At 36.2% G+C, this 25,032-nt stretch overlaps 1 protein-coding gene across 4 annotated transcripts in view; it reads right to left on the bottom strand.

Annotated features, from left to right (window-relative positions):
* Positions 1-25,032, bottom strand: part of Tenm3 (teneurin transmembrane protein 3) — a 585,882-nt gene that overhangs the window by 112,588 nt on the left and 448,262 nt on the right. For all 4 annotated transcript variants that reach the window (XM_048330896.1, XM_048330895.1, XM_048330894.1 and 1 more), the window contains 2 exons: positions 14,279-14,401; positions 2,833-3,047 (listed from right to left, as the gene is read on the bottom strand). In XM_048330896.1, coding sequence (XP_048186853.1) covers positions 2,833-3,047; positions 14,279-14,401 — 338 coding nt within the window. The remainder of the gene's footprint in view (positions 1-2,832; positions 3,048-14,278; positions 14,402-25,032) is intronic.

The following is a 25,032-nucleotide window of genomic DNA, read 5'->3' as shown; positions in this document are numbered from 1 at the left end:
ACTTCAGGAAGACTCTTCAGATACCTAAAGAAATGTTCTCTACAATGAAGTAATTTCTACTCTAAATAAACAAGTTATATAGAATGGACATATTAATAACTTTTGTTCTTAGAGTCCAAATGATCACATAAAGGCAAATCTGAGTTTTGCTGTGAAATAGCTATTGATAAGATGGATATTGGATTTCTTGGGGAGAGAAATCATAAGATTTCATGATATTTTTAGGATGAAATTCTTTGGTCTAACTCTTCAGTCTCACTATTTTGGGGACACTCTCACCAGAGAAAGCTAATACTTGATAAAGATTTCATATAAATTAGATCTTATCTAATTTATTGATCTCATCTAATTTCATAAAAATTAGAGCTTATCTTAAAGCCATTAACATTAATTTTGATGGTAGTTTAAGAAAATAATGTACCATAACCAAAAATTCATGTTTAGAAATTTTGTCTTTAGACTATAGGGTACTAACAAAGCACTGTAGAAGAAAAGTTGGATTAAAAATTGGCATTTTTATTCAGGTATTCTTGGTAGTTCAGTTCTGAAGAGTCAAAACTATCTGTATCTTTAATCCAATTTCCGTTGCTAAAGTATTAAGAATTCAGAATCAGCGAATGCTTACCTGTTTTCTTCAATCAATGTTATTGTTTGCTTTGGGGGATAAGGTCTTGCTAGGTAGCCCAGACTAGCATGGAACTCAACTCTCTGGCCTCCAGCCTCCCAAATCTGAATTACAGGTAAATCTCATGATACCTGGTTTATAAAAATGGTGTCATAGTTGTGCTATAAATCATTTAAATGTAGAGAAGGTAGATAAATGGAAGATCATTTGATCCAGTGTTTTTACTTTACCAATAGGCACTAAGCTCCAGAGAAGTTCAGTTGTGTGTGAGATCACAGTTTAGAAAGTTTAAGAAGTGTGCTTAGAACAGGCTTCTGTCTCCTAATCAGAAACAACCTTTAAGCAACTACACTGCCAGGCCAAAGAATGCTAACTGCAAACTGCTGAATTGCTTGCTTAGGTTTCCAACTGTCCAGGAGAATGAATCGAGCATCAGGGAGAAGGAAGTCAATGGTTCCTTGGCAACAATCAAACGGACAGTTTTATAAAGGGTCACAAAGACTTTCAAAACTCAAGTGACTTTTGAATGGCTGGCCAATTTTAATTATTTCAGGTTGATTTATTTAACGTTCCCTAGAAACAGAGAAATGTTCAATTTGGGCTGCTTTATAGCGTATTTCATGTTTAAACACTGAACTCAGAAGCAGTTGTTTGCTCTGCTGATCTTGAATAAACCAGAAGGAACTGTAATAACAGAAGCCTAAGAAAATGTACAATCTACTTAAACATATATGTTGGGGTAGAAAAGAAAAGTGGATATCATGCTCAGTAGTGTTTAAGGCAGGGGAGAATTAGGAGAAAACCTGCAACTGCATCTTTTCTTTCCCCAATCTTAAACATCATTTATAGCTTGAAAAAAGTCGACCATGTATTTTTAACCCTTTAGACAGTTTTCATCTGAAATTACTTTCTAGAATTTGTAAGTTACACATACACACATATACCATACACACACACACACACACACACACACACACAATGACAGTTTGAAAGTATACACCTTGAATTAGAGAAAAATAATTTAATTTTATATGTAGTTCCATTTGAGAAATATTTTTCTGTATTTCACTGGACTGTTGGCAAAAGTGTAATCTACCTGCTCTAACTGAAGTTCTAGAAAGCCCCTTCCACTGGAGAGAATCTTATTTTTAAATCCTAGGCCATGTCACCTAGAACATGAACAAGATTCAAACTGGAGTTACATTCTGAATGTAAAATTGGATGCAGTACATCATAAGTAGCAAAGGCATTTACTTTGCTAACATAGATAAGATAAACGGATATATCACAGCATCATAAGCTATAAACTAAAGAGGTATATGTATTCAATCTGCAATGACATTAGATAAAGCTTGTTAGTTTGCTTTACTCATCTTATTTTCAAGATGTGCAACTTTACTCATCAACCTTTCATCATAATTTATGTTCCTAGGTTATAAAACCATCCTGTCGCATGAAATGACATAATATACATACAGCTGGGTGCCGGTGGCTCATGCCTGTAATATACTCAGGAGGTTGAGATCTGAGGATTATGGGCAGAAAAGGCTGTGAGACTCTTATCTTCATTAAACTACTCAGAAAAAGCTGGAAGTAGAGCTGTGGTTCAGGTGGTAGAGTGCTAGCCTTGAGCACAAAGAGGCTTGGGGACAGTGCCCAGGCCCTGAGTTCAAGTCCCAGGACTGGTTTTAAAAAATGAAATAAATAAAATTTAAAAAATATGAACATTCCAGACTTTATTTTTGAAGCAGGTCCCTGAATTCAGGGCCTAGGTCTTGTCTCTGAGCTTCTTTGGTTCAAGGCTAGTGCTTTACCACTTTGAGTCACAGTGCCACTTTTAGCTTTTCCAGTACTTTGTTCTACATAAGAGTCACATGGACTTTTCTGCGTTGGTTGGGTTTGAACCAAGATCCTCAGATCTAAGCCTTCTGCGTTGCTAGAATTACAGGCATGAGCCACTGGAGCACAGTTCATTTTTAGCAATTTTAATCCATCAATAATGACCAAAGCAAGTCAAAAAAAATATTTATCACTGGTTTGAAGATTTCCAGACATGTGTAAGATACATTCATATTTTTCTTCTAGTAAAGAAGATGTATTCAAATGTGGCTGCTGAGCCAAACAGCAGAATATAAGAAACAGAATAAGGTTGAACTATTTATGCAAATGTATAGTTTCATTTTACTGACAACAAAGCCTACTCTTACCTGAGTATGGGAAGGTGGTAAGCCTTTTCGGCCATAGACGCCAATCAATGCATCCTTCTGAAGAGAAATATTGAACTTAAGAAACTGTGGCTGGTCAATAAAGAGCTGCGATCTCCAGAAGATCCCAGGAGGCACCTCTTGAACTGCTCTTCGGCCAATATCAAGTTCTCCGGAGTCTATGGTGTTATTTTCTTGTGTAAACCCACCTAATTTTCCTGAAAGTGAGAGACCCACCCATGAAGAAGAAAATTGAAATTAGGTTTCTTCCAAAAATGTTTCTTAAGTTATCTTGGCTAAATGCTCTGGCTTCTCCTTTGGATTAATGAAATCCTCCCATATGATGTTCATTTTAAAACCTTTTTTTTTTTTGCAGGGAGGTTAGATATTGTCTTACTAATTCTGACTTAACATCCTTTAAGGTATTTGTCAAAATTCTCTTAACTGCTCTCAAGGTATGCCTATTACTGAAGCTATTTTCACACCCACTCTTTTCTTGATCATTTGAAACATAATTATCTTACAAATTATGTCTTGTTATTTCATGGTGGAGATTAAGTCTGGTACTTATCAGTTATTATAAGCATACTGTAACATCAAAAAGTATAAATTAACACTGAGCAGATAGTGGAGATTTCCAAACCAATCCTTAAACAGAAACAACAAAACCAATCCCTGGGGGTTGATTCCTGCAGTCTTCTCTAAGCCGTATATTAGAAAATCTGAAAAAAAAAAAAAAAGGGAAAAGGAAGTAGCAAAAGGCTAATGGGGACACTGTCAGGCACAGGAAAGAGGGGCAAGTTCAAATTCTCAAAGTTTTAATAGAAGCTGCTACAGTCTTTCCTTTTTGTCCCCCATTCCCAGAACTGGAATTGAACCCAAGGCCTAGCACATGCTAGGCAAGCACTTTGACACTTGAGTCATGTATTCAGAGCTTTTACCTCTTACAGACCAACACTTCCTGCACACCATCTGATGTTCCTCTTTACCTCTTGGCCAAGGTCCTGTCTCAGTTATTTTGTGAGGATTTGGGACAGCAGGAGTTTCCATATGTAGAGAGGTATCCCCATTGGTTGGTGGGCTGGGAATGCTAGTAGACTGACACTGGGCAAAGTATTCTCTATCAAATTCAATGTTTTCAAAAATGATGGTAAAGTAGAGTCACCATTTTAATCTTTTTCCATTGTGGTGATGGTGGTGGCTGTTAAACTAGATATATCTTCTAGAGAGGGGTTGTGACACAAAGTTTTGAGGGACTTTATTTCAGTTTTGAGAACTGTAAATACTTCATCCTGGGGGAGAGAGTCTTCTATCTGTGAAGAGTTGTTAATTTACACTGAGATCATTTCTATTAAGTATCTGCTAGGGACATAATATGGAGGTGATAGCAGGAAATGTAAACCAAAGAGTAGAGTTTTTGAGCTTATTCACTCTAGCTATAATAACTTCTGACACCAATTAGCTAACTCCCTTGTAGGGGAGATAATACCTACAAACTGATAAACATAATGATAAATGAGGGTAAGAAAAAATGATAGAACTGTAGGCTGGACTTTGAAGGACAGGTAGGAGAATGTTTTTGAATTGGTGTTAAAGACGATAATAAAACAATTGAGGAACTGACATTATGTCTTAAGGTGATAGTGTACATTTGGCTTAGAAAATTAAGTGGGATTTGGAATTCGTTAATCTAGGTTTGAATCTGCCTGTGCTACCAACCAGGTAAATGAACTTAAGGCAGAGGTATATAAATCCCATCTGGAGAATGGGAATAGTAAGGTAATTATTAGACGACTGTAAGGATTACATAAGGTCTGACAGAGGCTAATTGATCTGTGTGGCCTTTGATAGTAACTGAATGAAAGACATTCATGGGTTTGTCAGGGAGTCATGGTAGACATGTTGAGAAGGAAAAATGGTATCAGTTTGCAGAGGGCCTTAAATACCAGGTTAAAAAAAACACAAAACTATGGTTCTTATAGTCACCAAAGCTGAGTTGATCTCATTGCTTCAAGAACATTAAAATGCAGTAATGTTGGAAATCTGGAAGTGAAAGGATGAGTGATTTAAAAAATATTCATAATTTCACTCTAAGACTATTAGCAAATTTATGGATAAATGGAATTTTGATGGCACACAGACCCTTATTCTTGTCTTCTGTGTGTGTGTGTGTGTGTGTGTGTGTGTGTGTGTGTGTGTATCAAGAGATTACTAAGAAACATGCCTCACAATTACAGATAGTAAGGCAGATACCCAGTTTATGGTCGATAAGGTCTGAAGCAATTCACAATAAATCTACTCTTATAGATAAATGTGAGGTTGAAGCAGAGTGTATTTCTTGTAAATGTTAGGATTGCTTCTTACCTGAACTGCTGCTTCCTACAATGGCACATGTATCATCAGTGGCAAAGGACAGCTATAGCTAAATTGAGACCCATTAAAGGTTTGGAGCAGATTAAAGGTGAAATGAAATCATTGTTTCAAGAACATTAAGTGCCATAGTGTAGGAAGCCTGGCAATGGAGTGACGAGGGAGAATGTAGTTGTAATAACCCAGGTACGAGGCAGAAGGGGATTGTACAAGGAAGTTTCATAAAAGCCCATTATTTACAATTTCCCTTCCCTTTCTTCTTTTCCAGTGTCCATAATCATAGCAGTTAACAACCCTTTGGCTGCCGTATGTATTTTTATTGAACCAATTTAGCAGTATAAAATGCTATAAAGAATAAAATTTCAATGTTGAGTTATAGACATCATTGTGATTTTTCATATAATCAACTCTTAGATTTTAAGTTGTGCAATCACAGAACTTTTATTAAGTGACCTTATTAAATGACCTTGCCAACTTTCCTCAACTATTGTCCAAGAATGTTTTCTACCTGTCGATGAATTTCAGGCTACAAAGAATGGAGAAGAAAGAAATATGAAATGCAGGAATATATTATTTGTTCTCATTGTCAGGCTATGGGAAGGATTTGTGTTTTATCTTTCTACCCATCTACTTTGAGCAGGAATTCAGAACTGAGAAGGTTATGGCAAATGCAGATTAATTATTTCAACTGAAATAAATGTCAGGTTTTTTTCTGACAGAGAGTAAATTTGATTTTTAATGAATACTGGCTCTGTCAGTTAAATTATAGAGTAGATATTTCCCATGAATTACATGGGCTAATGAAATAGATATATTTAAAGTATATAATTAAATGAAGGCATTAAAATATTATAATAGCAAAGGTGAGTTTAAATGGACAATAGTTCTATTTTCTGCACCATTCTGAATATACCAGATTAAACTGAATGTTGCTATGTAAAAGAATAACAAGCATAATTAGTATGTTTTGCTGAGCTTTGGTAAAGCCTCTGTTGATATGCTATACAGAAAAAGAATGGAATGGTTTCTAAAATCTGTGTAAAAAAATCTTTTCAAATGAGTGAGGCATTTTCCAGTTAGTTGCTTTCAATAAAATTGAAGGGAAAATCTGATGGAACAGGAAATAGATCACAATGTGATTTTTGACACACAACCAGTAATGATTTCAAAGACTGAAGTTTTCTGAAAGAAATCCTTCTATTCTCACTTCCTTATTTTGTAGCAAGATTTCTTTCATTTAATGGAGAATTTTGCACTATTCTCTAATATTCACCTAAGCTCTTTGAAAAAAAGTCATCTCACTTTTTTCACTTGGAGATGCATTTTCATTTGGAGATGCTTGAGCTCAGGGTCTTTTATGCTAAATGCTATTATAACTCTACCACTTCAGTTACAGCACCACTTCTGGTTTTTCTGGGTAGTTTATTGGAGACAAGAGTCCCATGAATTTTCCTGCCAGGGCTGGCTTTGAAGCACAATCCTCAGATCTCAACCTCCTGAGTAGCGAGGATTATAATCATGAGCCACTGGCTAGGTTTTTCACTTTTATGATTTATAATTATCAAAATGTTGAACATAGCTATCTAATAACTAGGTCATATTCAATCAAATGTTGCACAAGTGAGAACTGTAACCATAAGAGATTTTTAAGACACTACATATTGGAGGATATGAAAATGTTCAATTTCAATTTATAGAGATATTTTGTTTAAAGAGGTATAAGAACTAGAGAGCTTAAAGATCAGTTAGGTATTCTGCCTTTTCCTATGGGAAAAAAAATCTCTAAAAGCCTGTCAACTTCTACTTGCTTCAACTTATTAAACTATTTACAACACATTAAGGTTGAATTGAAGACCCAGACTTTGTCTTTTTGTAAAAAGCAGGTGTACCTCTGACCTTTCATTATAATGAGAGAAGTGGAGATGTAACCATTTTTCTTCATTAAAACCACCAGCTTGGATTAGTGTAACATTTCTGTTACACCTTTATCATTTGAGTATCATGAGACTACAGCTTTATGGTTTTAGACTATATAGTTGTAAGAGTATATACTTTTCTGTCCTGTTGCTTTTCAAGTCTTGGTGCTCCTCCAATTTGACAGAGTCAAGTGTGGTTGTTCAAATGTTCTTTATTGATTGTAAACACACCTGGAAGTCAGAGAGCCACTGACACAATTTGATAAACTTGTAAATACTTACACAACCCTTTCCTCTGAAGCTCATCAGTCCTCTTAGATAAAAGCCCGGACACAGAACTCTTTCATCTTGGCCTGAATTCCAGAAAACCCTGGCTTCAGAGGAAATGAAAGGAAGGCCAATTCTAGGGCTCTCATCCTTTCTAACTGAGATCTCTACTTCTATAAGCCCCCAGAGCCCAAGCCCTGGAATGATCATAGAAAACACCACAGTTGTCTGCAGGGTTTACTAGGAAGAAAAGAAGGAAAAATGGAGGAAAACACAGAGCTTGGGGAACAGAGTGCCTTGTAGTTCGTCGAAACTCAAAGCTGTGGGTTGCAAATCAAACCAATTAAAGCCTTCACAGTGAGAATGATATGTCCTACCTAACTCTTCAAGCCCAACAGGGCACCATCTTGAAGAATCTCTTCCACATGTCCTGTGGTGCCTGCCTGTGGGAGCTACTAGTAGTCTTTTCACCTGCTAGCTGTGATTTTCTCTTTCATCAGTAAGTGCATGTCACAGTCTTAATGTCATAAAACACGGTTGTCATTGTGCGCAAACATAAAGAGACCAGAGAGCAAAGCTATTGTCACTCCTCTCCTTATATAATACCCACCTTAGAGGAAAGCATCAGTAAGGTGGCATTGTAAAGGAAGCCTTTAAATAAGTACTTTGAGCACTGAAAAAACATTTTATAGATAAAATGTTCCCAGTCATAACAGTAATGAGGACAAAATGGGCAGTTTAAAGTCATGCTGGCAATTAGGAGGTTTGGTTTGTGACATCATGAAATAACTGAAAGCTATAGGATACAAAATATTTCCCCACATATAGCATGGAATTTCCACCTTTATTATCTAAGTAAGCAAGGCTGCATGGTTAAGGTGGAGAGGAAGGAAAGAAAATCCAAGTGTCAAAGTCTTTTTTTTTCCCCAGTGTCAGTCTTAACTGCAATTTTGGAATATCAGAGGTCCCACAGAGACACTAATAATTAAGATGACAGAAAGCAAAGTTAGGCATTTATCGACAACCAACAGCTTACCTGCGAGTTTCTCTGTCCTAATCTTGGGGTCTGTATTGTGATTTTGAGGTCTATGAGAGAAGAGACCTTTTAACAAACAACCATATCGGTCAGGTGAGACAGGGTCAAGTGAGATATTGTTATCTCAAAGATGTGTATGAAGAATAAGTGAGCAGACCAGAGGCAGCAATTCTACCTAGAGTGCTTTGTGATTGACTATGATAGCGAGAGAGTTGAAGGAGTCAAAGGTAAGTTCCAAACTTCTGGACTAGGTAATAAGCCTGTTAATGATGATGTCATTTTCTGATATTGAAATTTCTGAAAGAGATGTGGATGTAGAAAGAAAGATGATGTGACAATTGTATTTTCCCTAGATGGCCAAAACAATATTTGCTGTCCCACATTCCCTGTTAATGTGTCTCCCAATATCCCCTGTGATAACGGAAACTTAACTCGCATACTATGAAGCTGCATGACCTCATTGACTTTGTTTTTTCCTTGTGGTACCTGGAATTGAACCCGAGGCCTTCGGACAGCCGCAGCTGAGATCTGGGACCAACTGCATAAAAGTCACAGTAAGGAAGCAAGAACTACCCAATTAACAACTATGTGAGATGATAAATTGTATCTTACTCTACTGAATTTTGATATGCTTTATTACATAGTAATAGATAGCCTAAGTAGTTGATAGTTTCAGTTCTAGGCACTTGTGGTTTGAGATGCTTGGGAGACACCCAAATGGAAATGTTCCAAAGAGACTTGGATAGATTTTATATAGATGATGTCTAGAGCTAAAGAGAGCAATCTATGCCTGACTTATTGATTTGGGAATCAACAGCATATAGACTGTAACTAAAGCCAAGGAAATGAATGAGAGAACACAGCAATTCTATCATGGAATAGCAGAGTTCTGAGAAACAGTAATATGAACAGGTGATGGAAAGAGAGAGATGAGCTAACAAAACCAACAGATGTTGCTACAAAAAGATTCAGAGAGGATATAGGAAAGAGGAAAGAGTTTTCACTGGTGCTACTGACCTGGAAGACTTCAATTTCAATGAGTGGTGGAGTCAGAGCACAGTCATGAGGGAGGAGTGATGAAGAAGCTAGAATGTAATACCAGCAAGTGAAGGTAAGCAACGAATGCAAAGAATACACACAGTATGCTGGTTATATATATATATATTTAAAACCCAATATCCAGTGAGCTAGAGGAAGAAGCAAATGGTGGATTGTACAGATGGTGTAAGTAGACTAGAAAAACTTCGAAGATAGAGAATATGATCAAGTACTCATGTAAAGCCAGGCACTGGTGGCTCATGGCCATAATCCTAATTACTCAGCAAGCTGAGATCTGAGGAATACTCAGCCCAGTCAAGAAAGCCCATGAGACTCTTATCTCCAATTAACCACTAAGAGATCAGAAGTGGAGCTGTGGTTCCAAGTGGTAGAGTACTAGCCTTGATCAAAAAAAGCACAGGGACAGCTCCCGGCCCTGAGTGCAAAACTCATGACTGATGGGAAAAAATAATAAGATTACTCATGTAATTAAGTATCAAAGATAAAGGGGACTAGCAGAAGCAGAGCAATAGAGAGGGAAGTGGGAAGTGAATATGATCTATGTATTTAGACATGATATGGATATGTCACCATGAAATTCTTCAAATGTTATTCCTAAAAAGTCAAAACAAAACAATAGAAAACAGTGTTCATGGAGCAAATAACCTTAAATGTAGGGAGAAGAGGGTGAAAGGATACATTACACTCATACCTAGGACAGGAGCTTTATTTACAGGACATTAAGAAAGCTCCTTCTGAATGTTTCTATTTGTTTCCCTAGGAGAATTAAAGGCCATCTGCTCAGGCTGGGTTCTGAGTATAGAAGGAAGATTTGAGAAATACCAGGAAGAGAATGTAACAAGTGAAATACAGCAGTCAGTAAGTAAAAAAATGTGTATAATTGTTCCCTCTTTTATTCTATGTTTTTAGTTTTTGCGGTACAGGAGATTGAATCCAGGGCCTCCCACTTGATTGGCAAATGTCCTACCATTTGAGCCTAACCTCAGTGGCATTCTCTCTCTCTCTCTCTCTCTCTCTCTCTCTCTCTCTCTCTCTCTCTCTCTCTCTTCCCTCCCTTCCTTCCTTCTTTCCCCTTCCTTCCTTCCTTTCTCTCTTTCTTTCCCTCCCTCCCTCCCTCCCTCCCTCCCTCCTTCCTTTTCTCCCTTTCCTCTTTCTTTCTTTCTTTTTTTAATTTTCAGATATGGTCTTGGGTTAATGTTCCCAGTTGCCAGTCTTGAACTCTGATCTTCCTGTCTGATTTCAGAGTAGCTGGATTACAGGCATTTGAAACCATGTTCAGCCTTCTTATTCCCTCTTCACATGTGAGCAACTTAAGTCTCAGGTTAAATAACTTCTTCAAGGTTACAAAGTAAATAAATGAAGGAGCTAGAATTTCTGTGTAGGCTTGTGCGAGTCTTTCCAGTACATTAAGCTAAGCGAATTCCTTAATCTAGAGGGATAATTTTAGTTTCTAGACAAAGACTATTTGAACTCTGAACTTTATTATTTTCTACTTATTCATCTTTTCTATTTATATCAGTTTTTTCCCTGACACCCTACAGGTCTGCTATTTTACCTAAAATCTATAGTCAAAGAAGGTGCCAGAAATAAGCAGAAAGGATCATGGCATACAATATAACTTCTCTTTTAGAAACGAACTACTATTTAGAAGCTTGGATTCAGTATTAACTTAAAGTCATGCAGGGAGTTTACTAAAGCATCAGCACAATGCTTGTTCCTTAGAATTATATTTACAAATAAATAAAAAAAGGACTACATAAGTAAGTGTACTGTATTTGGAAGCTGAGAGGGAATTTTCTTACTATGTCCAGCACAGGTCATTCTCCTTGTGAGCTTTGTTCAGGAACCCCACGCTTTCTAAGGTGGGAATCTCTTAATAGTTTCTAAAGAGATGGTGTGGTTTGCTTCATAGAGACTTTACAAATCTGAGGGGGTGGTTAAGGGGCAGGAGTATACCAGGTACCATCCTTCTTACAACTAGAGCTCCTCTTTTCTCTCTCTGTCTTAGGTCTTTAAGTATTTAAAGATCTGCCTGTCTGTCTTTATCTATCTATCTATCTATCTATCTATCTATCTATCTATCTATCTATCTATCTATCTATCTATCTATCTATCTGTCTGTCTGTCTGTCTGTCTGTCTGTCTGTCTGTCTGTCTGTCTATCTAACTACCTACTTACCTACTTGTCGGTATATATATTCTCTGTCTGTACATATATCTACAAAGTACCTTTACTTGTAAATAAGAACTTTTCTTTTCCTGCAAGTTTTGCAGGCTATTTGAGAAATAATAAAGACAAGTTCCCATTATTTTGGCCAAGGTCTGAGTTAAAACAGAAGCAGCTTTCTTTCCCAGAAGTGAAGTTCCCACAAATATCCTGGTATCAGTTCTCTTAGGGCAGTAAGCTGAATCTGAATCTGAGAATGACTCCTCATGTGTGTGGCTTTTTACCCAGCTAGGGAGAAGGTGTATGTACGCGCAGGCGCTCTCTAGGCACACAGCAGATGCACGAAGTGCAGTCTGTGATTCCAGGGAGGTATTTCGGTTCCACTCAGAGAAGGGGACTAATGCAGCCGTGTTTTTGTTTACAAACATAGCAACTAGTTCTTTGTAAAGTATGGAATTATCTTAGTGGCTTGTAACTAGCTTTCATTACAAATGGGAAATGCGGTATAGTAGAAAGAAAACTCGGGCATATTTCACAACGTAAGGACAAGCTCTATTTTAGAAAACAGTTCCTATACATGCATATGGATGTTGGTTTCATCTGACATGTGCTTCTGTTTGGAGTCCTGTTCAACAGCTAGGAGTCCCTGCCTGAGAGGACTTGAGCTCTCTGGAGACTTCTGAAGTCATATTTATGTGATATTCTCCTAACACTGTAGAGCTGAAGTGATGCTAAGTGGTAAGGTTAAAAAACACTAACTTTAAAGTTGTCTTAAATTTTCCTGTGAATTTTAACGACTATAGACTTCGCTTGAGCATCCAAGGAAAATAGGGGAAGCAGCTATATTCTGAGTACAGGCTGATATAAACTGAGGAATGCTGACATGAGCAGACTTATCCCCTGGCTAATGCCAGGAGCCAGCACAGAAGTTGGAAAAAGCATATTTGAATTCACTGCTTTTTCAGCATCATTCATTCTGAGTTTTGCGCAACTAATTAACCACATTCTATTTGCACTTTAATCACAATAAAAGGTTAGAGTGCTATAAAATGAAATGTACACATTAAGCATTTATCTCTTTAGTATAATTATAATTTGTTTAGTCTGTAAAAAAGTTCTTCACATGTGTAACAGGTAATAAATATCTACATACCATATGGCTAGTTTCCCCCTTTCCTTCCCTCCCTCTTTCCTTGCTTCCTCCCTCCCTCCCTCCCTCCTTCCCTTACTCTTCCTCATCTGCCCTCCTCTCTTCTTTTCTTCTTTTCTCTTTCCTCTATTGGAGTTTGAACTCCAGGTAGGCTCTCTATCACTTAAGTCCTAGCCCCACACTTTTTCACTTTTTGGATAGAGTCTCATTTTTTGCCCAAGCAGCCTGGGCTGTGATTCTTCTGCTTATGTATTCTATGTAGCTTGGATATAGTGGAAGATATAGTATGGATGTAGTGTGGAAAAGTAATGATGTAATCATAATACCTCTGAATAACTAATACACTAATCAAACTCTATTTTGATGAACAACCACAAAAGACTTCTCACCCTCCCTAAGGAGGAAGAAAAGAGTAATAAGGTATTACTGTTAAAGAGAAAGCAAGACAGCCAAGAATGAAATCAATATTACAAAGCATGTTATAGCAAATGGGTGCATGTAACACAACAACATATACACTCATTAAACAGGTCCTACCTTCTTTCTCATATCACAAAGAACCTAGCCACTTTAGATGGCATAACTGATGTCAACATGGAATACTAATAAAACTAGGTAAGAACAAGCATAGGAAGAAGAGCTGGGGAAATTCATAAAGGCAAACACTATATTTATTAGGTAATAGAAAAAGATATCTCTGTAAGGTTGCTTTGAGACATAAAGTATTAGCATATTTTGGAAAATGCAAGTAGATACTAATCTCTCACTACTTATTATATGTGTATATATACATATATTAGAATAATATTAATAATAATAATATTAATACACATATACTTATTAAGTATACATAGTACACATCTAAATATGTATATATACATTTTTCTGGTGCTTATGTTGGAAAAAAGGAAATGAAAAATTTCTATAGCAATCGCTAACTACTTAAATTCCATTTTTAATTCAGAGCCCACTGATCTCTGTTAGTTCAACATTCAAACTCTTAAAGGTTCAGAGAAAGAGCAACCAAACAAAAGTCAATATATTATGTAATCCTTCCACATGTCTTGCATTTAAAAGCTTTTATAATAAAATTAATATAGTATTCCAGCTCCACATACAAGCCGAATATAGCAAACTTAATATGCCCAAGGTAATATAAGAGATTGTATACCAAATTGTATTCTATGTGTAGACTGAAAAATCAAAGTCAACACACACACATTTGTGGGCTGTAAAGTCAGGAGAGCCTGCCCATCAAATCAAAAGGCACAAATTACATTATCCCTGCAATAAAAACATGAGTTCTCAACCTTTCAAGTAAATTAGTGCTTAAAAACCCCCCAGTTGTGAGAAGATGGCATCCGTAATGTACAAACATCTTTCTTCTCTCCTATATAAGCTGGATGTAAGCTAGAGTAAAAGTAATAAGCTTATAGAAAAGAGAGGTTAAAAGAAAAACACAGGATACATAATTCTGCCTCTTACCATTGTCGCCAGAAGGTAATGATACAGTGTTTGTTGGCATGGTGTCAGAATTCACTTTTCCATTCTCAAATGTGTCATTTTCAGTCTGCTGTAACTGCCAGTTGAGGCCAAATAGATGCATTGCTGGGGGTAAAGAGCACAGCTTGTTTAAAGGTCTGCTGCTTTTAGCTCCAAAAGCAAATGGTAAGCAAGTTTATAACAAGAGTCATATGTAAAGTTAAAATTTACATTTTCTGAAATACCAGAGATAATTATGCCACACAACTTATAAAACACAGTTCCTCAAACACATGCAATTTACTCAGCAATGTCATGCAATATGGCAACGTTTCAATCATGATTGAATATTACTGTGTTAATTGGTACCAGAAAAGGCTTAGGAATGAATCATTGTTTTCTCTAATTTGTCTGAGTTTTTCCCCCATCTTAGAAGTAAGGGGTAGGATGCTTTGAAGCACATTTGCCAAGTGAGGTTGACCACAGGTTCCTTGCATATATGTATAATTCAATACTCTTGTCACACAACTAATCTACATCCTCACAAGACAGATGCTTTATGTTCCAGCAAAAACTGGTTTTCTAGGGGAATTTGTTGGCATAAAGAATGATTGGAATGGATTCAGATGTGTAACATGTAATGAAAGTGAAGTATCCTAAGTTTAGGATGTGTCGTTTTTGAATTTATGACAATTTGTGGCACAAATAAAACACCATGAGTTTGTGTGAGTTTCTGGTGTGGGTAGGACAATGTTACAAATTTAGCGATAACATACATGCATTAAAATTTTATTGCTTCAATTTGTCATTGCTAAAATATGGAACCAACCTAGATGCTTCTCAGTAGACGAATGGATCAGGAAAATGTAGTACATATACACAATGGAATTTTGTGCCTCTATCAGAAAGAATGACATTGCACCATTCATAAGGAAATGGAAGGACTTGGAAAAAATTATACTAAGTGAAGTGAGCCAGACCCAAGGAAACATGGATTCTATGGTCTCCCTCATAAGGAATAATTAGTACAGGTTTAGGCTGTAGCAGCAGAAGATCACAAGAGCCCAATAGCTATGCCCTTATGAACACATAAGATGATGTTAAGTGAAATGAACTTCATGTTATGGAACCGAGTGTTATATCATTGTTGTAATTATTTTCAACATGCTATGTGAAACCGTAGTTGTTTTTTGTTGTTGATGATCCTCTTGTATCCCCTGCCTATCGTTGCCCCCCTGCTACCACTGTATCTCATCTGAGTACCCTGGATATTATATATACTGGTATTAGAAGTAGGGGAGGGAAAGGGAATGCCAAAATTAAGGTACAAAGGATAAAAAGACAAAAGACTCCAAAAGCAATACTTACAAAACATTTGGTATAAACCAACTGAGCAACTCACTGGGGAGGGGAGGAGGGGAAGGGAGAAAGGGAAATGAGGGAGGAGATAACAAATTGTACAAGAAATGTACCCACTGCCTTACATATGAAACTGTAACCCTTCCGTGCATCACTTTGACAATAAATAAGTAATTATTCAAAAAATTTATTGCTTACTATTTTTCTTTATTTAAATATTCAGAAAATATAATTATAAGAGCACGTGAAAGCATAGGACTATGGGATATAATTATATATTTATATATGTAATATATCTTAAAATTCAATACATTGTTTTTCTGATTTAAAATATTCAGAAGAACATATCACTGGCATATTAACCATTCACAATTACTAAACACTCATCTGTGCTCCACAGAATGTAGAGTTTACAAATAATTTCTCAAGGAGGAATGATTATCCACAGGCACACCCATGGTGGACAGGAATATCACAGAAAAGAACTTCTTTGATTGTATTTTGTTCAGTATATGTTAGAATTTACCAAAGAGATGAGGAAGACATATAAGCATTTTAAAAACACTTTTAGATGCAGCATAATTGTCACTGTAAAGAAATTATTACTAAGTATCGTGAGAATGTAGTAACAAATGATTCAATAACCAAGTTAACTTGGCACAGAATAAAGAGCAGAGGCTGTGGAAATGTTAGACTTGCTCAGTCCTTAGCCTAGGACTTAATCTTTGACAAACATTAGGGTGACTTAAAATTAAAGCTTGTTAAAATTGCCCTATGAATGTGAAATTCTAGACAGACTATATAAAGTTAAGCTGTCATGCAGAAATGCTGTTTCTACTGCATAGGTGTTTCATTTTGCTCTTCTAGACTCTAGATTATTGAACCACATGGACTTACCTGTTCAGACCAGGCACCCTTTCCGTAACTGCCTCTTTTGTCTACGGTGCTCTTGCCCACTTAAAAATTCCTTCTCCTCATTCAGGTGGAGGAAACCAACCTAAATGGGCTGAGTGTCTTTCATGAGACTATTTTAGTTCACTCTTTGATGTGATTTGAAAATATGGTTTAAGGATACAGTGCCTAAAATCTATGTAGGTCTTAAGTATTGAACAGTAGAGGGTTTTGTTTTTTTTAAATTTTTACTTTTTTTGTCCCAGTACTGGGGCTTGAACTTGGGACCTGTGTGCCCTCCTATAGCTTTTCTTTTTTTTCCCCACTGAAGGCTACCATTTGAGTGAAACCTCTACTTTTAGCTTTCTGCTGGCAAATTGGAGATAAGAGTCTCACAGAATTTCCTGCCAAGGCTATTTTGGAATTGTGGTTCTCTGATCTCAGCCTCCTGAGTAGCTAGCATTATAGGCATAAGCCACAGGTGCCCAACCCTAATCTTTTTGAAAATATAAAATCTAAGAAAATACAGTTGCAGATATTATAGTAATTTAAAGAAAATATAAAGCAGATATACAAATGACTAAGACTGATGGCATATTATTAATAATTAACAGCTTCTTTAATGTATAAAAAGGAGCTGGGTGAAAGATTATAGTAACTGCTTATGACTGGCTGAATTAAAAATTCAATAATTTAGGGTATTTGATTATGAGTTCCATATTCTTTTGTTAATAACATCTAATATAAAAGCATGTAACAATATAGATACTAAACAGATGTCTATGATGTATATTTGTAACAAATGTATGTGTTCATACTTCCTGTTTACTGTGCCAGAAATTCCTCTTAAACTCATGGCTTAAGATACAGGTTTTGTAATTTTTGCATTTGTACATTTTCATCCTGTAAAGAGGTATAGCTTCATGTGTCACTTTGCATTAAATTATGTAGTATTTGAATGGCAAAATGTCAGGAGCTTTCTAAACATTTATCACGCCATACATTTTTCAAGGTTTGAGATACTTTAGCAGTTTTGCACAAAATAATGGGAGCTAGTTCTGCATACAATAAAGGTTTGACAGACATACTTGAGCAGAGCAACCATCAATACAGGCTGTTTCTGACTTAGAATGGTTCGACCTCCAATTTTTCAACATTAACATTGATTTTGAATCTTTTTTTTTCCTGACTAGCAAATATATAGTTAAGATATTTTCTCCCAATGCTAGAATATAGAACAACAGCTCTTTTCAGCCACAAAACACACAAGTTAAAAAAGCATGTGCTGCTTGGCTAAGATGTTTGGGAGTTTAGGCGTAGCAAAAGCATTTTCAACTTCCAGTATCTTCAATCTCCAATGGGTTTCTCAGGATGTTACACCTTTTTAAGTCAAGAAGTCCCTGAATTCCAATAGGGTCAAACTCTCCATGCTAAATAATTTATCATCATTGTGATCTTTTAACATAAGAAGTCTTCCTGAATTAGCAATTTGCTCATACTATTGTTTTTAATAGGTTTTGAAGGGTAGAGAAAATTCACAGGATTGTGCACAGATGTGAAATGTTAAGGCATCATACAAGGTTTATATTAAAAGAGCTATTTTATTTTATTTTACTTTTTTGCCAGATGGGCAACAGATTTGTTATATATTTTTTATTGCAAAAAATCCCAATAAGATGGGATTCTGGTTCTACTTAAGATGCTGTAAAATGAGAATCATGCCCAATAATGTTATATCTTCTTTTAATACTTCATTAGAAACAGAAAACAACAAGTTTTTTGGTCTGAGGATATCATCGACAAAATAGATATTATTGGTGTTTGGTACTATGTACAACTCAAGATTGGCAAACACTGCCGTCTACTAATTGGTAGCATTAATGAGAGAGAAGAATGGGGGCAGGCAGCAAATTCAAAAGAAGTCATGAATGCTCCAGAAATTTCTGAGCTGTGGTGTAATAAAACTACATGGGATATCTTGGCAAACAAATAAAGGGAAAATTAGCTAAATAAAATACATGTGCAAACAGAAAAATCTAATTCTTCAGTCCTGAGCTGGAAAGCAGATTTGAACCCGTGGGAAAGTATTTGGTGATATTCTTCAAGGATACTATCAAGGATCTTGGGTTCACACATGTCCCCATGAAGGGTGGAGGGAGAGTGAGCAGGTATAGCCAGGAGCTCTGTCCTCTGAGTTCCTTGTCCTTCTGGGAGGAAAGCTTAGGGAAGTTGGTATATGGTAGGTGCAATATCATTCATTCTCCATCACGGGGTGTTTCTTAAGCTGGCATCAGAACATCATGATTCAAGTTTTTTAAGTGAAAGAAATTGTACAGTAAACAACACTGTTTGCTCCACCTTATGTAAGCCTCACAAATATCCCATAGAAAATCTACTATTAATTTTTCTTCCTTTAAAGCTGACAAAATAGTGTCTTGGAGATCAGATATAAAGAATATAAGGCTCCAAGCTACTAGGACGTGGAACTTGGCCTTATATCTAAATCCCCTGATGACAAAGGCACAGGACTACTATCCCACTGTTTGCTTTACCAGAGAGAAGTGGAGTGTGGATCATCATACAGAAAAAGGGGAAATGAAACCTTTGAGAGGCCTCAGGCTACAAATGCTCCTCTGCTACATCAAGGAGAGAGAAGGCAGAGGCAGCGTGGGGGGTCAGGGACATTAACAGGTAACATCTGGGTGTTATATAGGCACCATTTTTTTTTTCCATGAGATACTTATACATTAGCCTGTAATGTTTCAAAACATTTATTTCAGGAGTTCTGAAAATGGTCATTTAGGTAACAAACAGTACAAGAAAGTATCCAATGCCTAATGTATGAAACTGTAACCTCTCTGTACATCAGTTTGATAATAAAAATTTGAAAAAAAAATAAAAATAAAAGTTACGCAAATAAAGCTGGGTGCCAGTGGCTCACATCTGTAATCCTAGTTACTCAGGAGGCTGAGATCTGAGGATTGCAGTTCAAAGCCAGCACTGGCAGGTAAGTCCAGGGGACTCTTAATCTCCAATTAACCACCGGCAGACTAGAAGTGGTGCTGTGGCTCAAAGTGAGTGCTATTCTTGAGCAATAAAGCTCAGGGGCAGTGCCTAGGCCCTGAGTTTAAGCCCTATGACAGACACAAAAAATTGCATAAATAAAAATAAATAAAAGTTTTGTATGTAAACACCACACTTGTAAAGTCTAAAGTTCTAGAGATAGTGTCCATATAGGTATAATCTTTAAATAATCCTGGTATCATGATTTACCATTCTATATTGTCATTGCCATATACTTGTACATGATATTATTACGTAGGGGTGCAAATTCATATCCAAAATATTATTCAAGGCAGAATAGAATTTATAAATTGTAGCAATATCTGTGCAGTGTGATTTTATATTTTTTAAGTGCCTAAATGACTAATATTTCCTAATATACTGTGTGACAAGGAATGTGAAATCTGTTGTGTGGGATAAAAGTAGCAATAAGGGTCAATGACTTTTGTAAAGTAAGTGTAATGAAGAGGCCTTCTGATGCCATCACTGACCTGAATTTCAGGATTCCCTTTCCTCTACTCTAATTTTTTACTACTTATCAGAAATGCTCTGAATTCAAATGGTTTTAATTTCCCTCTACAAGAAAGAAATCTTTACCATTTTAAAACAGACATTGTTAAATCTTTTTAGAGTGGCAAATGTGATCAGCAGTTGTCCATATGTTAAAATTGGCTTCTAAATACAAGAATTTTACCAACTGCAACTGGTTGTGTTTTGCAAAATCATAAATCAGCTGGAATTAGAATGTATTTTCTCATATTAAAAATATCTTAGTTGTGATGGTTAAATTTCCTGTTGATCTATAAAAGTCTGTCTACCTATGTAATAGAGAGACAAGAAGAGACAAGCACAAACATGCTCAGAAAAGCATGTTTACAGAACATTATTTTTTTAATTAAGTTTTATTGACAAGATGATGTACAGAGGGGGTACAGTTACATAATAAGGTAGTGAGTACATTTCTTGTCATATTTATTACACCCTCCCTCATTTTTCTTTCCCTTTCCAAGTTCAGGTAAGCATATATACAATATCCAGTGTACCAAAATCATATAAAGTAACTATATGGGGTATGCCATAGGAAATTCACCTAGTACAATAAACGTAACGACAACAATAAAGTCCTCCTGGGTCCTTGGAGTTCATTTTGCTTAGCTTCATCTTATATAATCATATGTACATAGCTGCAGAGCTATTGTGATCCTCTGATAGGTCTATCCTAGACCTTTTTATGTTTGTTTAGTTGTTTGACAGAACATTATTTGTAATGGTTGCAGATTAGAAACAACTAGACATGTGTAGCAGTGGAATAGTTAAATTTTAGTGCAGGCTTACAATGGACTCTACTCAGCGACGTAAATGAATGAACCCTTTGCTAATACAATAAAACAGACAAATCTTGTAAAAAGGTGATCCTAATTCCACCTGCAGATGAATTTCAGAGTCTAGTCATATACAAAGGTGATCCTAAGTAGTTGGGATTACAGGAGTAAAACCACCATGCCAGGCTCTAGTTTGCTTTTCTAAATGATATAATGCTTGAATGAAAATGTATTTAATAGTAATTCATCTAATAAATAATTAGTAGATTAAACAAGTTGATGTATTATGTTGATGATGGTCATACCATGGCCCACACAGGTTGATTTGTAAATTAAAAACATGATTTTTTTTCTTGGTAAAGGTGTGGACAAATGGAAAGCTTTGTTTACCTCCGTGGAAAACAATGTGGTGATTGCTTAAGAAGTATATAGAATTACCATATGATCCAGTAATCCTTTCTTGAATGCATTGATGAACTTTGAGGACATTATGTTAAATGAAATAAGCTATTCACAAAAGACAAATACTGTATGAGTCCACTAATCTGGACTATAGACTTCTCAAAGTCTGAGCAACAAAGTAGAATGATGTTAATTAGTAGGGAGGGGGGCAATAAGAGTTATTTAATAAGTATAGAATTTCAGTCTTGTGTTATGTAAATGTCTTGGTGATTTGTTGCATAACAGGGTAAACCACACCATAAGTGGTACACTTTAAAGTGCTAAGCTGGTAGTTTTTGTGTTATGTATTTTTAAATACAATTAAGTATGTTTATGAACGATTTAGATAAAGATGCTCAAAACAATGCTAGCAGGGTGTGCACATTACAGAGTTTTGAGGAAATGTGTAAATGCCATGCTCCACTATGGAGTTGGGATTTAGAAGTAACTCTTCATTTTTATTCCTTTCAAATTACTTAGGAATTTCCTTCCATTTACTGCCACAACTCTCAAAAGAAGACACCACAATGTGGTCTATGCTGTTTACATTTTCTTAGTGAACAATCCTTACTTTCTCTTCACTATTATTTACATTCATTCTACTAAAGCTTCTGCCTTTCTCCCTCTCCCTTTGTAATGAAATTGCCAGATCCACTAGCTGGGTACTAACATTTATTCAGTTCACACTTCAGCAGTGAAGGTCACCTGTCTTTATTCTCCCCCAGTAATTCTCCTCCCTCTTGACTATTTCTCAGTTGTCCCTGAGTCCCTCTATGGAAGTCCTAAGGGCATTTCACAAGCATTTCCTATAGCAAATTTAGTCATCCCTGCTTCTTTGAAGCCTTATAACTTAGGCTTGGGCCATAAAATGTGGGTTCAATTAGTATGTATCATTTATAGAAGGAAAATTCACGAGCCTATATGAAACTATTGCATTCCAAGCAGTGATCAAGAAAATGTGCCAACAATTCACAATAGCCAAAATATGGAAACAACCCAGATGCCGCTCCACAGATGAATGGATCCAAAAAATATGGTTCTTATGCACAATGGAATACTACATAGCGATTAGGAATGGTGAAATACTGTTATTAGCAGGGAAATGGTCAGAACTTGAACAAATAATGTTGAGCGAGACAAGCCTAGAACATAGAAAACAAAGGGGCATGATCTCCCTCATATATGACTGTTAACAAAGGGAGACGGAGAGACAGTAGAGACCAAGTCTGTGAAACCAAAAACTGCTTGTCAAATAGTATTCCCAACAGGATTGGGGCAGCGACCCAACAGTATGTAACTAAAACCAAACAATTACTCAACATATAAAGGTCAAAAATTGACATCTCAGGGGAATACAATAGCTCAAAAGCTATGTATGTATGTTCATATAAGACTACTGTCGACATATGGTCTAATATCGACATTACATTTAAAGCCCTAGGTGAACTTTCTTGGGCGGGGCCATGTGGCTACTGTATATGTTCTTGATACATTGTATAATGTATATATGTCTACCTGACCTAGAGAAGAGATAGAAAAACAGGGCGTAAGATATCACAAGAAATGTACACACTGCCCTACTATGTAAATGTACCCTTTTTGCACAACACCTTGTCAAAAAATTTGTGTTCAATAAATAAATAAATAAATAAATAAACAAATAAAAAAGAAAATGTGCCAAGCAGCAACTCTGTTAGTCTAGGTCTTTGCGTGAAACAACTTTCTCCACAATAACCAGAATGATATAAATATCTTAAACAAGAAACAAGCCTTTTTGTTAAGGCATGGTAGTAAGATGCCTCTAAAATGGCTCCAAATAATCCCAATCTCCTCACACACATATCTTTATATAACTGCCCTTTATATAACTATACTAAAGGAGTATAGTCTTGATTTAGTGACTAGCTTGTAATTGAAAGCATATGGTGGACATAATAGGATGCATTTTTCTGACCTTAGGTTGCAAAGACTTGCGTTTCTATTTTAAAAGTTGCTCAATGTCTTTCTTGCACTGCTGGCCATGGGGAAAACTAGCTGTCATATAATGTTTCAGAAGAACACATTATGTGTGTGGAGAAGCCCATGTGGTAAGAGTCATGCCTGCCAAAATCTTGTGTTTGAGCCGGGAAGCAGATTCCTCCAGCACCCAGTTGAGCCTTCAGAAGAGACTTCTGGCCTAGCTGAATGCAACCTCAAAAGAGCTTAAAGTGGAGGCATCAGCTGAAGCTGGGACCAGATTTAATGACTCACAGAAATTCAAGACAATAAATGTTTGTTCTTTTAAAGTACCAAATTTTGGAGGTAATTTGGTATGCTACAGTTAATAACTAATTTATCCACTCATATTTTTAGGGATCTTTTATACCACTTGTCACTTACTCTCCTTGACATAACCAATTTCTACCTCTATGTATTCCCCAAATGAAGATAGTCACCAGTCTATCTCTGAGCTCTTTCATATCAACTGCTTTTATGACTTCAATTTTCAATTCCGGGTGGATGGAAGACTTTCAGATACATGCCTGTAATCAAAACTTCTTTTAAGGTCTGACCTACATTTCAGACTTATAAACCAGAAATCCTTTAAATAAATAATAATCTATAAATTGCAAGGTAATAAAAAATCCTCTTATAAATAGCAAAATCCTATAACTAAATAAGGTCTCAAACTCGTCCTTTTAATTGTTTTGCTTTCTGTTCTTTATGGATGTATAATGTCACTTCATCCTGGCTAATAAAGTCAGTTCTGGGTTGAATCAGAGTCCCATGGATTACTGAGTGACTGGATAATTAGCTTCTGAAATTCTGTTTTCTTGCCTACTAGAGCAATCACTTCATAGATTTGTTAGAAAATGAAATAAAGATTTGTAGCAGTGTTCAACGGATGCCACAATTAGTCATCTCCTCAAAATACAGACTGAGTCTTCAATTTTCCTTCCTTCCTCATCCTCGCATCCAATCAGTTGCAGCAAGAGCTTTCCTAATTGCATTTGCTGTTTTCATCATTGCACCTTTATTTTGGGTTTTAGATTAAAACATCTTAGTTTCATCTTCTCCAAATTTTACATGTATACACTTTTATAAAGCTTGTTATATACAATGGCAGTTCCCATTCTCACATAATTTTCCCCCTCCTTGAGTAATCATTCTCACTTCTTTGGTTCTTCCAGTTTTTTCCTTTTTATGTTTCATTATGTTCTTACCTGCTAGTCTTTCAGGTTTATGTATTGTCTGCTGAATTGGAGCTTGGGAGAGGAGAAGCCTTCATTACTTCAAAAAAGATGCCCTTCTATCTTTCAAGCTAGTCCACAAAGAGTTGCCAGTTATCTTCCCAAAGGGCATCTCTAAGATGTAGTCATCAATGGATGGCTAGATACCTCATCTTGCAGCCTCTAGGAGCTGACTATATGTGTATACACCACTTAAATCATGCTCCTAATTTTCTTGCCTCTCGTACCTTCATTCCTTTAATTCCTGGTTTCTGAGATGCCTTATTCAAACCTCTGCCTGGGGAAATCTCACTAGCACCTGAATTCATGTTGAACTCTCCCTAGATTTAGTAACTCTTTTGTACTGCCAAAGCACTTTGTATTATTTTACTTAAAACATGCCACTTCACGTTTGAATTGCATTTTGGTTTTTGAAGTATGAGAAGTAGGTGGAAGAAGTAGAAGTGTATCT

Source organism: Perognathus longimembris, chromosome 21, assembly GCF_023159225.1.
Source record: "Perognathus longimembris pacificus isolate PPM17 chromosome 21, ASM2315922v1, whole genome shotgun sequence".
Classification (NCBI taxonomy): domain Eukaryota; kingdom Metazoa; phylum Chordata; class Mammalia; order Rodentia; family Heteromyidae; genus Perognathus; species Perognathus longimembris.
The sequence above is the reverse complement of the archived record's forward strand: the minus strand, read 5'-3'. Positions and strand labels throughout refer to the sequence as shown.